General features: G+C 39.3%; 1 protein-coding gene across 4 annotated transcripts in view; it reads right to left on the reverse strand.

Annotated features, from left to right (window-relative positions):
* gtf2ird1 (GTF2I repeat domain containing 1) overlaps window positions 1-13,899 on the reverse strand; it is a 38,981-nt gene that overhangs the window by 22,990 nt on the left and 2,092 nt on the right. For 3 of the 4 annotated variants that reach the window (XM_088321505.1, XM_088321504.1, XM_088321503.1), the window contains 9 exons: window positions 12,398-12,522; window positions 12,191-12,332; window positions 9,770-9,970; window positions 9,424-9,607; window positions 6,843-7,156; window positions 6,666-6,761; window positions 5,584-5,667; window positions 3,869-4,052; window positions 3,542-3,567 (listed from right to left, as the gene is read on the reverse strand). In XM_088321505.1, the coding sequence (XP_088177631.1) occupies window positions 3,542-3,567; window positions 3,869-4,052; window positions 5,584-5,667; window positions 6,666-6,761; window positions 6,843-7,156; window positions 9,424-9,607; window positions 9,770-9,970; window positions 12,191-12,332; window positions 12,398-12,517 (1,351 nt within the window). In that variant the 5' untranslated portion in view covers window positions 12,518-12,522. Of the gene's footprint in view, window positions 1-3,541; window positions 3,568-3,868; window positions 4,053-5,583; window positions 5,668-6,665; window positions 6,762-6,842; window positions 7,157-9,401; window positions 9,608-9,769; window positions 9,971-12,190; window positions 12,333-12,397; window positions 12,523-13,899 lie in introns of all 4 variants that reach the window. The other variant, XM_088321506.1, reaches the window with a different exon arrangement.

Genomic DNA, 13,899 nt, shown 5'->3' on the forward strand with positions numbered 1-13,899 from the left:
AAATATTTCGGAGGCAAATAGGTAAAAATTACCAAAATCGTGTATCTTATATTTTCAGTTACAGGAAGTTCTTCCCATTACAATGTACCACTACGAAAGGCTACCTTAATCTTTTTGCATGACCCATAAAAAGAGTCCATAATTGATGCGTAATCCTTGCACCAATACTTATTTCATAGAGCCCTGTTTAGGTGTAGATTCATTTCAGATCTACTTTATTGTCATTCTAGTACACGTGTATACAGAACGAAATGTCGATACATCTGACCCGCACAGTTTCCTTGAATGTACAGATATGAATAAAATGTTGTATTGAGTTGTAGTATTGAGTGCTAATAATATACTAAATAACTATGGCTATGTATAGTATTTTACAGTAGCGCAAAGAGTGCAAGAGGAGTAGCTAACCAGATGTGCAAAATGTGCAGTCAGGTAAACAAGTCAGGTAAACAAGTCAGGTAAACAGAACAATAACACTGTAATAGCATGCACATGTCCTCTGGGTGAAACTCATAGGAGGCAGTGACGCTTCATAGGACAATGCCATACAAATGTATGCCTGCTGCCGTTAATCACAAGGGAAAATTTAATGAAATGGCAAAACAAAGCCACCAGAGAGCATTGTCAGCGTCATTTTTGAGCAAACTTGTTAAGAAACATGGATCGTTAAATTTCACCCAAAATTCTAGAACTTTTCAAACTTTGAAAACAAAACATTGAAATTCAAGCATTTTCAAGGACTTAGGGAGCAGTACAAACTCTGTAGTTTATGATTATTTTCAATTGTTTTTAACCCATCTAAGATGAAAGCGCAATTGTGAAAATCTACCATTAGCATCTTGAACGCTGTGGCACATTTCTCTCTAACATGTGTGTATTAGTTTACCAGTAGAGGCCACAGAAGCTTAAAATTGAGCTGAAGTTTGTGCATTCAAAGAAGATGCACTACTGAAGCCTGCATGATAACCCCTCGCAAAATTCGAAAGAGATTAATTCCATACATCCTTGCATGAGCAAAGATAATTTCTAGCAAGCTGCAAATCATAAACGATAGTTTCAATTCCATGAGTGACAACAAAAGACATAACAACTGATATACACCCAGAGCGGCCAAAAAGAGGGAGTAGCAACTTAAAAAGCCGGTAACAGATTGCAGTAGCCATAGTCTACAACCAAGTGGCTAACTTGACCGGTTAGAGAAGGAAACAAGTGAGAAAAAAAGGTAAACATGACTGAATCACGGGACTCGGCGACTATTACATGCAGGGCTCAGTTGTGGAATTTAAAGAACCATTAAGTGCTAAACGCACCGCCGGAAAAGCTACCTTCATAAAATCGTAATTTAGGCTTCTGTAGTAGTAAGATGACGGCCCAAAATGTCCCAAGGTATGTAATATAATTACAAATTGTGTTTGAGATAGTATGTGTGATTTTGCATATCAGGGGATGGTGTAATTGTAATCCAGTGCAGTCCTTTGAGACATGTTGTGATTAAGGGCTATACAAATCATTGTGAGTTGACTTGTCTTAATGAATGAACAGCGGTTTATGTAATTGAATTGCATTTTAAGCCCCCATATAATATACACTGGGGCTGTAAGGATAGAAATATGTCCACCATTTGTTTTTTTTTCCTCATGGTGTCCGGGCCAATAAAACGCCCTTGGAGAATTTCTTAGATTTTTTGGAGCAATTTTTAGACAGAATTCAGTGCAAGTTATTAAAAATATGCCAAACAACGCTTTTTAGATATTTTCAATTTGACTTGGCAATTTATCTTTTTATTAGGACATACATTTTAGACAATAAAATAGGTTTTACAACAATCTTCAGAGCAAATATTTTACCACTTGATTCCTAACATTATAACATTAGAATCAGGCCCCAGCACTTTAGTTAGTAAATACACCGGTTACCAATTTGTTTGCTATAATTAATCACGTTTTCACAAAAACAAAGCGCACCATAATTTAAAACCAGTATTCAAACAAACTAACTAGGCTATTTATTAATAAGGGGATCATATCGCACATCGTTATTACAACATTTTGACGAAGAAGCTTCAACCGCTAGACATCGGTGTCAACCGGTGTTGTGCTAAGAATTGTCCCCCTGGCGAGAATTGTTCCCCCTAGCTGGAGCGTGTACGCGTCACAAGCTATGTCACTAAAACCATAAAACCACTTCGTATCGCACTTTTCAGGAAATATAATAGCGAAAATGTCACAAAAACATTTTGTCTCGCATATGTTTGTAATTAAATAGAACAGTAAAGCACATTGTATAGAAATCACTTAACGGAAATGTCATTAAAATTACTACGTCTCTCATTTGTTGGGAATGTAATAAAACGGTAATGCATAATTTGAGCAAGTCGCATCTTTATTTTGCCTTGTCTTCCTAATATTACTGGTACTGAAAAAGTTAGATGCTCTACCATAAAGCTTATCACGCCGAAATGAACTGTCAAATTATCAACTGATAAAACAGGAGACTAATGTTTCTGATTTCTTGTCATCATCAAACAAGACTAACACATGAATAAATTGTATTCTACTTGAATAAACAAATCCTGAGCGTGCTCACAATAGGTGGGACAATTCAGGGCATGATTCTCGGCACAACAAGTGTGGCGTGGGAGCGATTGATGACTGAAGGGGTTCACAGTTGCACAAAGAGTAGGAGGAAGCGCCGGGCGGATTACGCCACCATTTGTGAATGGATTGTGGACATGTGGACGGGAATTTCTGTCGTCCGATCGTTTTCAAAAGCCGGCATAATCCCCTCAGGGCCACACGGCACAAAAAGTGACTTGGAAAATGAAGCTTTGAGTCAGCTTTTCATGTCTGAGACGGAAGATGAAGAGTTCGAGGGCTTTGTGTAAAAATGTGAATCTCAAACTGTCAGCTTTTTTTTTTTTTTTACAATTCTTTTGTGTTCTAGTGTTTTACTTTGTGATAAATACTTAATAAACATTAATCAAACTCAGTTTTGTTCCCAGTGCTTTTTTTTTTTGCTACGCACACTTGTGTCTGTATTAAAGGCGGTCGCGTGAGACTTGCGTCTAATCGGCAAGTGCGACACATGAGCCGACGAAAAAAATAATTCGAAGCAAGGAGCGTGCACCCTTTAAAACAGTGCGTCCAATGGGTGTGAAAATACGGTATTTTATAAATTTTGTAAAATAATATAAACAATATGCTGCATAATATGAACCGTCTGTTTTATTCAAACGTATTAGATTTGCACGTGTGAAGTTTGTTGATTTTCCTAAACATATGGTTAGTTCGTGATAATACATTTGTGCGAAAGCCACAATGGTCAGCTGTTTGAAATCATTTTTAAATGTGCTTAAGGGGTTGTTATAAAGATTTATTAGGGGTTGACAATATAGTTTATTTTCCAGGAAAGTACGTCAGTTTTATGGGAACTTCCATAGGGATTTTTGAGACATGTTTTGCCTAGTGCTTCAGTCCTTACTGGGGTAATTGAGGTTCCTTACTACAGTTCACATGCATTTTGAAAAGTAGCGCACTCTTACCTGTGAAAATCTTCTCGTCAAACATCCTGTAAGGCAAAGCAGAAAAGGAGTCAATGGCATCATCCTTCGCGTACCTGCTGAATAAACAGCCTGAGACATAAAGAGTGTTCTTTGTTTTAAAATTACTTTCAATCGACGATATTTCAAACCTGCCGCTTGGGCAAAGTCCTGAATGAAAATTTATCTTGGTTGTCATTGAGCACCGGGATATAACATTAGCAGATGGGGATTAATGCTGTAGTTACACACAATCCAGTCTGAACTTTAAACAGTGAAGGTACACTGAGCAGGGGAAGCAATTTTTTTCAGAGAACTGTTAGGACGTACCGCCTGACCACAAATCTGATGTTGTGTCGCCCGTCCAAGATGCGTTTAAGTTTGGGGACACCATAGGTGCACGGGCGCTTGAAGGGGATTTGGTCTGGAATGCCCTGGATCTCAACGGCGCCCGGGTCGCACGCAATCTTGCGGTATGGCACTGGCACCATGTGGTCCAGGCCGAGGGCCTCAGCTAGAGACACACAATAAGCATGATTAGTGTAACTTTAGATCACAAAATAATTCAGAGTGAATCTTAATCGTTTAATCCTCACGCACAAGAGCCAATATCCGCGAGCGTCGCCAATGCAAAACATGTTTATACATTTTTCATTTGGTTGCCAAATTATGGTTGTGTGCAGGGCAAGGGAAAACTAGCACACTGCGCTTTTCCACAATGCATGTTCTTTAAATTCAAACGCGACCGTGACGTCTGAAAACCTTTTAGAGGATCACTTAGTAGATATAAGCTCAGACCATTAGATGTAAGCTCGTCCCTAAACTTTAAGGACAAGCAGAAAGAGGACATGAAGAGAGAAGTAATCTCCAACAAGCAGCCATATTTTTATCTTTTCAAATAAAACGTTCTACCTCACTGCTATTAATGGTGTTATTATTGCGTTTCATCAACTTTTGTTATTATTATATTGCTGTTATTATTATATTGCGCAGACTACATACACTATGGCAGGGGTCACCAACCTTTTGGAAACTGAGAGCTACTCTTTTGTTTTGTTGCTGGTTAATGCGAAGGGCTATCAGTTTGAAATGCATTTAAAAAAAAATATGACTATGATGTTACTATAATACGATTATGTTATTACCAACATGTAATTATAAGAATTAAGGTTGAAAAAGGCTCAGTCAACCACTAAATGCCTTGTATAAGGGCGCTAAGCGATTTACATAAATTATAGGCAGAGAAATTTTGAAGAAGTGATCATTTGTACTGATCATGTCAATGTTTTTTCATGACACTTAGAAATCATAATTTTCTAAAAAAATCACAATTGTCAATCTCTGCCGAGTTCTTTTCAAAATTAGTCCGCAGGCACCAAGTTGGTGACCCTTTACTATGGAATTCACAACCGGAGCAATACAGTCTATTTGATTGCATTATATTAATCAACAAGGTGCTCGTGTTCTTTTAAATTTTGCATCCACAAAACCATCAAAGTCGCCTATTTGTAGACTCAAATTGAACTGACGAAAACGTTCTCCATCAAACACACTACATTTCTTGCTTGGTATTGTCTTAGCCTGCATCCTGTTTTGTTTTGCAAAAACATCAATAAAAAAAACACTTTTCATCATAATCCTCCCGGAATGATAACAAATGTCTTGCTATTAAGTTCACAGTCAGTCAGTTACTGTAGCAACCATCAATAACAGTGAAGGAGATCGCCGCGCGAGAGCACGAGTAATTTTCCATAGTATCTTTTGCATGGGTATGCTGTCTTATTTTAGTGTGTATTCCTTTTCAGATAAAACGGGCTTTCCTGCATATAGGTAATGTGTATCCTGAAAACGTTTTATGAATGCCGTAAAATTGCAAAAATACAGTAACCGATGTCGCCCTCTTGAATGTCACATGAGGACAGTGATGGTTCTGATTGCCCACAACATCTTGCTAATGGCACCTAGGATGGGAATGGCTTCAACTAAACATATTTACTGCAACTGATCACCAAATATCAGATTTCAATTCATTTCTCAGTTCTCACCATATCTGCTGTTGAACAGGATCTGGACACATTCCCTTAACGTGTTAATGTCCTCTGTCTCCCGAATGAATGAGTCCCATTTTTCTGTGGTAGACGGCACAAAATGATAGCAATGAGTATTTTCAGTTCCTAACTGAAGCAAGTATTATCTGGAGACGATTTGGAAGATTTTACATGGCACAGTGCTCCACATGCTGCTTCAAAAAATAAAAAATTTGAATGTGTTAACGACCACCGGTATTTGCAGCAAATAGACAAAAATCTATAGAGTAGAATCCAAATTCTGATTCATATTAAAAAAATCAGTCATAGCAATATTGTGCCGGGTGAAACTATGTAATAAGCCGCAAAAAGAAATTGAGATGTTCAAGCGGGTTGTTAATAGCTAAACATAGTTACTCAGATCCCGCGCCTATTTTGATAACAAGAACAGCAAAGTTGCTGACGACAAAACAACACAGAGCTACTTACCCTGAAATTATCTTATTGACCTTATTGTATCATACACCAGGAATCACGTATTTATTTACTTTCTACTGTACATAATTCTCCCTGAAGAAAGTGTAGTTTTGTAGTCAATAAATGTTTGCGCTGTATTTGTATATCAACCCAATTATATTTCTAAAGAAATATTCCAGTTGAGTGAATGAAGGAAAATTAACATTCTTTTTTTTTTCTTGGAAGTCAATTCAGCTCACTTTTGCTAAAGTAGGAACTATAGGCAAATGATGGTGCCTGAATAATGGCGGCTAGCGTTGCCGAGCCCTTTTGTAGCATCAATTCACTCAATATAAAAAATTTGAAAGTTGAAACTGAATGAAGATAATACATCATAGAAATAATTATTTCAAGAAGTGAAAACATTTAGATTTAGCAGTTAGCTTAGGTATTCTCTAGCATTGCTTTGGGGGTCGCTAGCTGCGATTAGCACAACATTGGCATTTAGCATTAGCAGCTTCTTTCATCTTCAACATATGACCAGCCCGGACTTTGGCTTATAGCAAAGTTTTTGCAGCAGCCCTCCGTCCATTCGACTTCGACACCGCTGTTTTAGTGTGAAAGGCAAAATAGTTCAAGCGTACCCGATTTCTCATGCACAATAGAGAAGAGTAGCCTTTTGGATATGTGGACATTTGCAGGTGTCTGACCCTGCTCACTAGGTAGTCTTGTTGTTTCATCTAAAGCAAAAACATACACAAAAAGAAAGGTTAAAATCACTGTATCCAGTTATGTTTTAGAAGTAAAAACGCAGGTGTTACCATTGCTAGCTGAATCTTTCCCACATGCGCCCTTTTCTGTCCAGTTGGTTAGTCGGTCCTTGCCCAGGCTGAGTAGTGAGGTGGGTTTGAAGTCCGGCGTGCCATCTGGGTGGGGTTTGGAGGACATGGGCATGCCGTACAGGAAGTTTGAAAGAACAGAGTTGGCTGATGTGGCGGGACTTGACGGTGTGACTACCTGGGCAGTAGTCTTGCCTGGGCCAGCGCTGCCCTGAGCCACGGGGCTTCCGGGAAGGCTTTGATGGCCCAGCTCGCCGTTCGCACACTTGGCTTCGCGAGACAAGTCTTCCGTCGGCCTACAGACAAAATGCGGAAGACGCATCAAAAAAAGACGCTCTAAAGAGCTCTGCAACTAGCCACAAAATTATTTTTGAAGCCGATACTTGTCGCAGAACGCAAATCCTCACTTAATCAAAACTAGTGGTTCAAAAATACCATTGCACACTGTATTTTACATGAAATGATCTGCATTTATATAGCGCTTTTCAAGTCAAGACTTCCCAAAGCGCTTTACAGTGTGTTTCACATTTCCCAACAGCGGGCGTGCGGCCATGTAAGGCGCTAACCTGCTTATTGGGGGCATTAGGGGTTTAGTGTCTTGCCCAAAGACACTTCGACATGCAACACGGATGAGGATTCGAACTGCGATCTCTTGATCCCAAGACGAGCACTCAAGCTACCTCCTGAGCCAACGCCGCCCCCAGTTGATTAAGTGTGGATTTATTTATTTGTGGATAACACGCATTTCTGTTTTTACCTAAGAATAACTCAAAATTTGGGTGCGCTTTACAGACGAGGTTTTACAGAATTATATTACAGTATTTGTGCAATGATTTATCTACCGAAAAATACCGCTGACTACAATTGCAAAAATGTAAATGCATCAGGAATCAAACCCAGGTCGTGGCAGTGAGAGCGAAAAATCGTAACCACTGGACCACCAGTGATATTGACGACATACGAAAAAGCATTTTATCTTTCTTTATCACACTATTTTTCATTCAGGGTGCAAGAGAAAAATGGTAGGGAATAGAGGAAACAAAGTTGTCCTCAAAGATAAAAATAAACGCAAAAAACACGATGGGGGAAACAGCCCTTTGGTGTATGTGGTTGGACGTTGAAGGACTTTAAATACATTCTATCTATCTATCTACCTTGGTCATATCCCTCAAGAGGGGTGACCGACATCAAGACACACACACATACAATAACAAAGAAAATAAAAGGGAAATAAATAACAAAAAAACCACACAACATTTTTTGGACCACGGCCAACCCAATTGCCCAAACAAGTTAGGCACCTCGGCACCTAAGTTGGTCATGCTTTCGTCCCCCCAGATGAAATGGGACACCAGGAAGCGGCCATGTCACTCGGGTCAGGGTGACACAACACACTCTTTTGTTCAACAGCAGGGCCCGACAGCTTTCGCTGATATACCCCTGCTGCATCATACGGGTGCCCAGCCCATCCTTAAGAACGCGTCCACAATCCCACTATCCTTTCACAACACCTCTCCACTCCTTTCTATCACCAACAAGAGCTCTAGCTTCCATTATATTTAGACCTTTTTCCTGCAGTGCACTCATAACACCATCCATCCACGTCAATCGCGGCCTTCCTCTTTGTCTCCTTCCACTGACTTCTGCTCTGTAGATCCTCTTCAGCATTCGCTCCTCATCCATTTATAATTGAAAAAATTGGGGAGCACCTTAAACATGATTGGGCGTTGTACACAAACAAATACGGCAGTCAAAAAGCTAAACTGGTTGTACTAGGTTTGCAAATTGTAAACTGGGATGGAAATAGTTGGGGACCTTATTATCAAGACAGAAATACCGTATTTTCCGGACTTTTCACACCAGCCATAAAATGGATCATAGGGAAGGAAAAAAAATATACAAGTCCACTGGAGTATAAGTCGCATTTTCGAGGGGTTATTTAATTACAATCAATTTAAAATAAAGTAAACGCAACAATAGGCTGAACGGTATGCTTTTTTTAAGATGACAACTAAAGTCATACCTGGTATGTTTAACATGACATGGAGTTAGTTATTCAGTTAACTATAGCATAAATAACAAGAATAGGTAAGTTTGACCCTTGGAGACTTTTATGAAGATGCGACAATCCTGCATGAGGTTCTGGTCCCTGTTAACCGCAATAAGGGATTAGTGTAGTTTGATAAAAAAATAAATTGTGTTAATTGGGGGAAAGTATCCTGTTTTAGTTTAAAATTATATCGCAGAAAACAAATTTTATATACTTAACACTGATATTTGTGCTATATCAGCCCAAGCCTACTCCACAGAGCCAAAAAATGTTGCATAGCCAATGCTACACTAAGTTGCAAGGCCAGAGAACATTCCAAGGACAACTGTTGGAAGATTAAATGAGTCGCAGTGCTTTGAAATCCAGCACTCCAAAACAACACAAAAAGTTGACAATCCATGAATTGTGTAGCAAATTAAGCATCTCGGGAAAATGGCGCAAAACAAATTCACTTTCTGTTAAGAGAAAGGAAAACTGGCATGGAGGGATACCTGGCCTGGGTTAGGTGCTGACCTTGTGACGGTGAAATGGATTCTGTGGCTTTGCTCTAGAATCTTTAAAAGCGTCTTGGAATCATACTCAGAAGGCTTTCTCAAGGAGACACCTTCTGGTAGTCCGTGGGCCACAAGGCAAGCCGGTTCCTTTTGTAGCAAACCGTAAGGCACAGGGACCAGGTTGCTCTTTCCAGCTGCTTCACCTGAAGGAACCCGCCAAAGAATCTATTAGTTTACAAGCTTCATCATTTTAGTGTCTGAGATTGGTGAGGACTATGTGGCATCCTCACAAATGGCTAGACATGATTTAAAAAATACAGTGCATTTTCAAACCGTTTGGACGTAAAAAGTTAAGAAAGGCTTACTGTATAGAACGGTGAAGACCTCGTCCACCATTTTCCTTAAGACAAAGATGTTTGACTGAGCGTCTGCCGGTGGAGTTTTTAGTGACGCCTGTAGCGGGGGGGCTCTGTTGATTTTCCCATGCTCTACTTCCTTTCTGGACTTGCCCGGATCGACATCCTGGTCTTTGGTGTGAGTCGAATTGGGCGAGCAAGGGGGCGCCCCTAAAGCCAGAGATCAGAAGAGGTGTTAAAATGTAATTATAGGATCACTGCAGAAGACAAATGATTTTTCCTTTTGGGGCAGAGAAATTACGATGTGCTTGACAAACTGACTGGTGCAGCTGATGATGTGTTTGTCTCGCAGTCTTTAAAAGCCACAGTGTGTATTATTTGACCATTATACAGTCTGTCACTGTGTTGTGTCGTGCAACCAAAACCGAGTGCTAAATAGCAAAAGGAAGTAAACTACAGAGTAAACCGTTTTGAGAATATTTTAATTTTTGTTTCCACATACCTGTAGCAAGGTGGCGAACAATTGTCAGCTTCCTCTAAGTGAGGCTCATGGTGTGGAAAACCAACACCAATTTCTACACCCACTAGTATTGCTGTGAGGAACTTGAAGGATTCTACTCTCTGATGCCATCTTCGGCTTGTGTCATCATTGTAGCCTCTGTCAAGCTCCTTATGTTGCACGTGCATTTCTTAGACGGCTCGAATAAACTCTTCTCATCTTTTTAAGGGGTTGCCGTTTGGACTGTATTTGAAACAGGCCTTTTTTTACTTTTACCAATTTAATGCTACACTAACAAATAAACTGCATTGACGAACATAAAGTCACTCTCCAACTCCCCAATTACTCCTATCGTGTTGTGCATAAAGAACAGCTCAGTAAGATGAAAGCAGATGGGCGCTCTTTGAAAAGCTCATTGAACACAGTAATTGGGCATTGTAAACACATATTAATGGAAAAAAAATATTTTACTTTCAACTTTTTAAGGACACCTCAAATAAAACGCCCCACCTTTAAAAAAACTGTTTATAAGGCAGTTCGTGTATTTTTTCTTATTATTTAAACTAAACATTTTAATTGTTTTTTAATTACGTTTTTTACCACTGGGAGGTGCTAATTAAACACACTGTCTCTTTAGGAATTACCAGGACAACTAGGATGTCAAATGGGGAAGGAAATACAACACAATAATCAAAACTAGATTTGCTGATTTGTGAAAAGGGTTGCTCATTGTAATATTTTGTCTTTTTAAATTAGGGGAATAAAATAAGAGACCAATCGCCATTCTAAATACTCTAATGCACCCAAAAAAAGTGCATGTTGGGGCTGTAATTGACGACAATTTTAGTAATCCACTAGTCACAGACTTTTGAAACAGTCGAATCAACAGATATTTTTTTTTCCTTAAATTAAGCATGAAGTTATTTGAATTATGTATAATATTTATAATCTGAAGAGAAGAATTTACTTTTATTGTCATTCTTTGTAACCATGCACACAGAAATAAATGTCGATACACAGGGCTGCCGCCATTTTAGACCCAAATGCTGTGTTAGGAGTCCTTGGGTGACCAAACCCCCCAATTCCAACCCTTTATGGCGAGCCCCAAGCAGGGAGGCAATGAGTACCAATGTTGTAAATCTTCGGTATGGTAAAATTTCAACAATATATTTTACTGAACATACTAAATGAAAATAATATGTGCATTTTATGGAGTACATTCTGTGGTCAACAGGTTCCCCCTCACAGAAGAATTTAACCATTCTCAACGGATCGAAATCAAACGGTTTTAACAACTTATGTTGGTTGTTTTTTTTAGGTTTTAACTACTGACATTTGTCCTTCGTCGGACCCCATGCATTGAATTCCAAAAATGTTTGTCAAGCACAGTCTGGCATACAGTAACGCTTAATATCCCTTTTATTGCAAAATATAAAATGTGCAATTCAGGTCAACACAACCAAATTGGCTTGAATATTACTTGAATCTTACCAAGAGTCGGACTCCGTTTCATTTAATTGAAGAGAAAGCACGTCAGCTTTCTCTTCAAATGTTCATGCATCATTGAGGTACTGCCGTGTTACGCAAGTTTTGCGTTGGAAACTTTGCATGTAGACTTGTTATCCTCCATGTCGAGGCTAAAATGATCCTAAACTTTAGAAGTTGTGGTACGCGTACTTGAGGTTGACATCGTCAGTTCTGCATTTAGTTGCTTGATAAAGAGACTCTATTGCACATAATCAACTCTCAACAGAGATTATATTCATACAGAGATTCCTCATTCTGTTCAAGAAACGTTTCTGGCTACAATGCTCAATTATGGTTGACATTGTTGACTATTTTTATTTACGATTATTATTGAAACCATCGACTAATCGTTGCTACGCCATTGTACGTTGGCAGTAATTCCAGTTATTGTATGAAAAACTTACGGCAAAACTTGTAGAATTCAGTCTGGATTTCTCTCCTTGAATTTAAGAAAATTCGTCCCTTTTCCGTGCCGACGGCAATGACGCTGTCTTCATGGACGGTGACGCAGGCCACCTCAGCATTAAGCTTGGACATGGCCATGCACTGGACAAAACCCTTATTTACAACACTTGTTTGATGAACTGAATATCTACCAAAAAAGAGCTTACCACCGAGTCAAGAGCTGACACCAAGCTGGTGAGGATCTCCTGCCTGGCCGACAGCACGGGTGGATCACAGCGGGAGGTGGGCCGCACGCCATCGCTTGCCAGCTTCCTCATCTGAGACATCGCCTCTAAGCAAATGACAACAAATCACTTTAGACCTGCTATTATCTGTTAAGTACAGTATGAGTTGGCATCGGTTAGCAACATTTTAGCATCTGTTCATCATCGGTTAGCACTCGAGATTAGCTTTGCAAAATATGGGTCACATTAGTGTCAGCCCTTACTTTACCAGCATGTTGCATCAAATATATCTTAGCCTTCGTCAGCAAAAAGCTAAAATTTAGTTTGTCATATAACGTTTCATGAAAGTTCCGCACCTATTTAGCTTGTAGTAGCATAGTCTTGTAGCCAAATGTTTGGCTCTAATGAGCATGTTTTTGCATTTATTGACCTTGCCAGACCATGAACTAACACTTCTCATCCAATAAGAATGATAGCTACAGGCTAGCCTTTTGACAATTGTTCCTATGTTCTTTTCATTTATTAGCTTTGCATTATGAATATTTTGGCTACAATATTTGCTTAGATTTTGGTGTGTTTCTTAGCATCTTTGAGACACTGGGTACACACAGGTTGGCTAATTTATATTGCCATTTGCCAACTGTTTGCGTGTGCGCCATCAATTATGGCAAAGCACAGTGTTTCTCAAATGGTGGGTTACGACCCAGAAGTGGGTCGCGGACCCGTTTTTAGTGGGTCGTGGGCCTTTGCCTAGGCAAAATAATGTTTATAAAACTCCTAAACAGTATATGGCGATAATTCCCTGCAAATGCAAGTTGGCACCCCCCATTTCACAGACCGATAAAGTTTGTTTACACATGCAGATACAGAAGAGAATATATGAGATATGGATTTTATTATCTTAAAGACAAAAACACAGAGGTGGGGTTTTTTTGGATTACATTAAAAATGCAGCTGCAGTAACTGAGCGTTAAAGAGAATTTTTTACTTGAAGTTGTTTAGGTTTTGCTGGTCATATATTATACTACTACATATTATACTACTTCTGGTTTAAACTGCACAATCCTTTCATTTAATCAATTTGAGGAGTGGATTTTTTTCTTAATTTGGGTTGGGACAGAGGGTCGGTCCTAAAATCAGATCAGTTAAGATCCACTGACATAGTTTATATGGGCTGTGGTTACTTTGGCATCAGTTATATCTATTTACGGTTCACTGATGGATCCCTTAACCACCTGGGTCGTCTCAGCACAAGTGAGGACGCAATTCCGGTCAGCCTTCTCCACTGCTGACAGTTCCTGGCCTGAGTTCTGATTAGTTAACCAGTGAGTCAGATTAAAATTTTAGCATTTATATGCTAAATGCTTAGTAACCAATTTGACTCTTTTAAGTGAAATTATGTTTGAATGCTGCCTAATTAGCATAAGGACAAATCTGCCCTGTTATTGCCTTTCTTTGACCATGTCTCCTTCTGATAGCTTAGC

Source organism: Urocampus carinirostris, chromosome 17, assembly GCF_059441175.1.
Source record: "Urocampus carinirostris isolate Australia breed hairy pipefish chromosome 17, RoL_Ucar_1.0, whole genome shotgun sequence".
NCBI lineage: Eukaryota > Metazoa > Chordata > Actinopteri > Syngnathiformes > Syngnathidae > Urocampus > Urocampus carinirostris.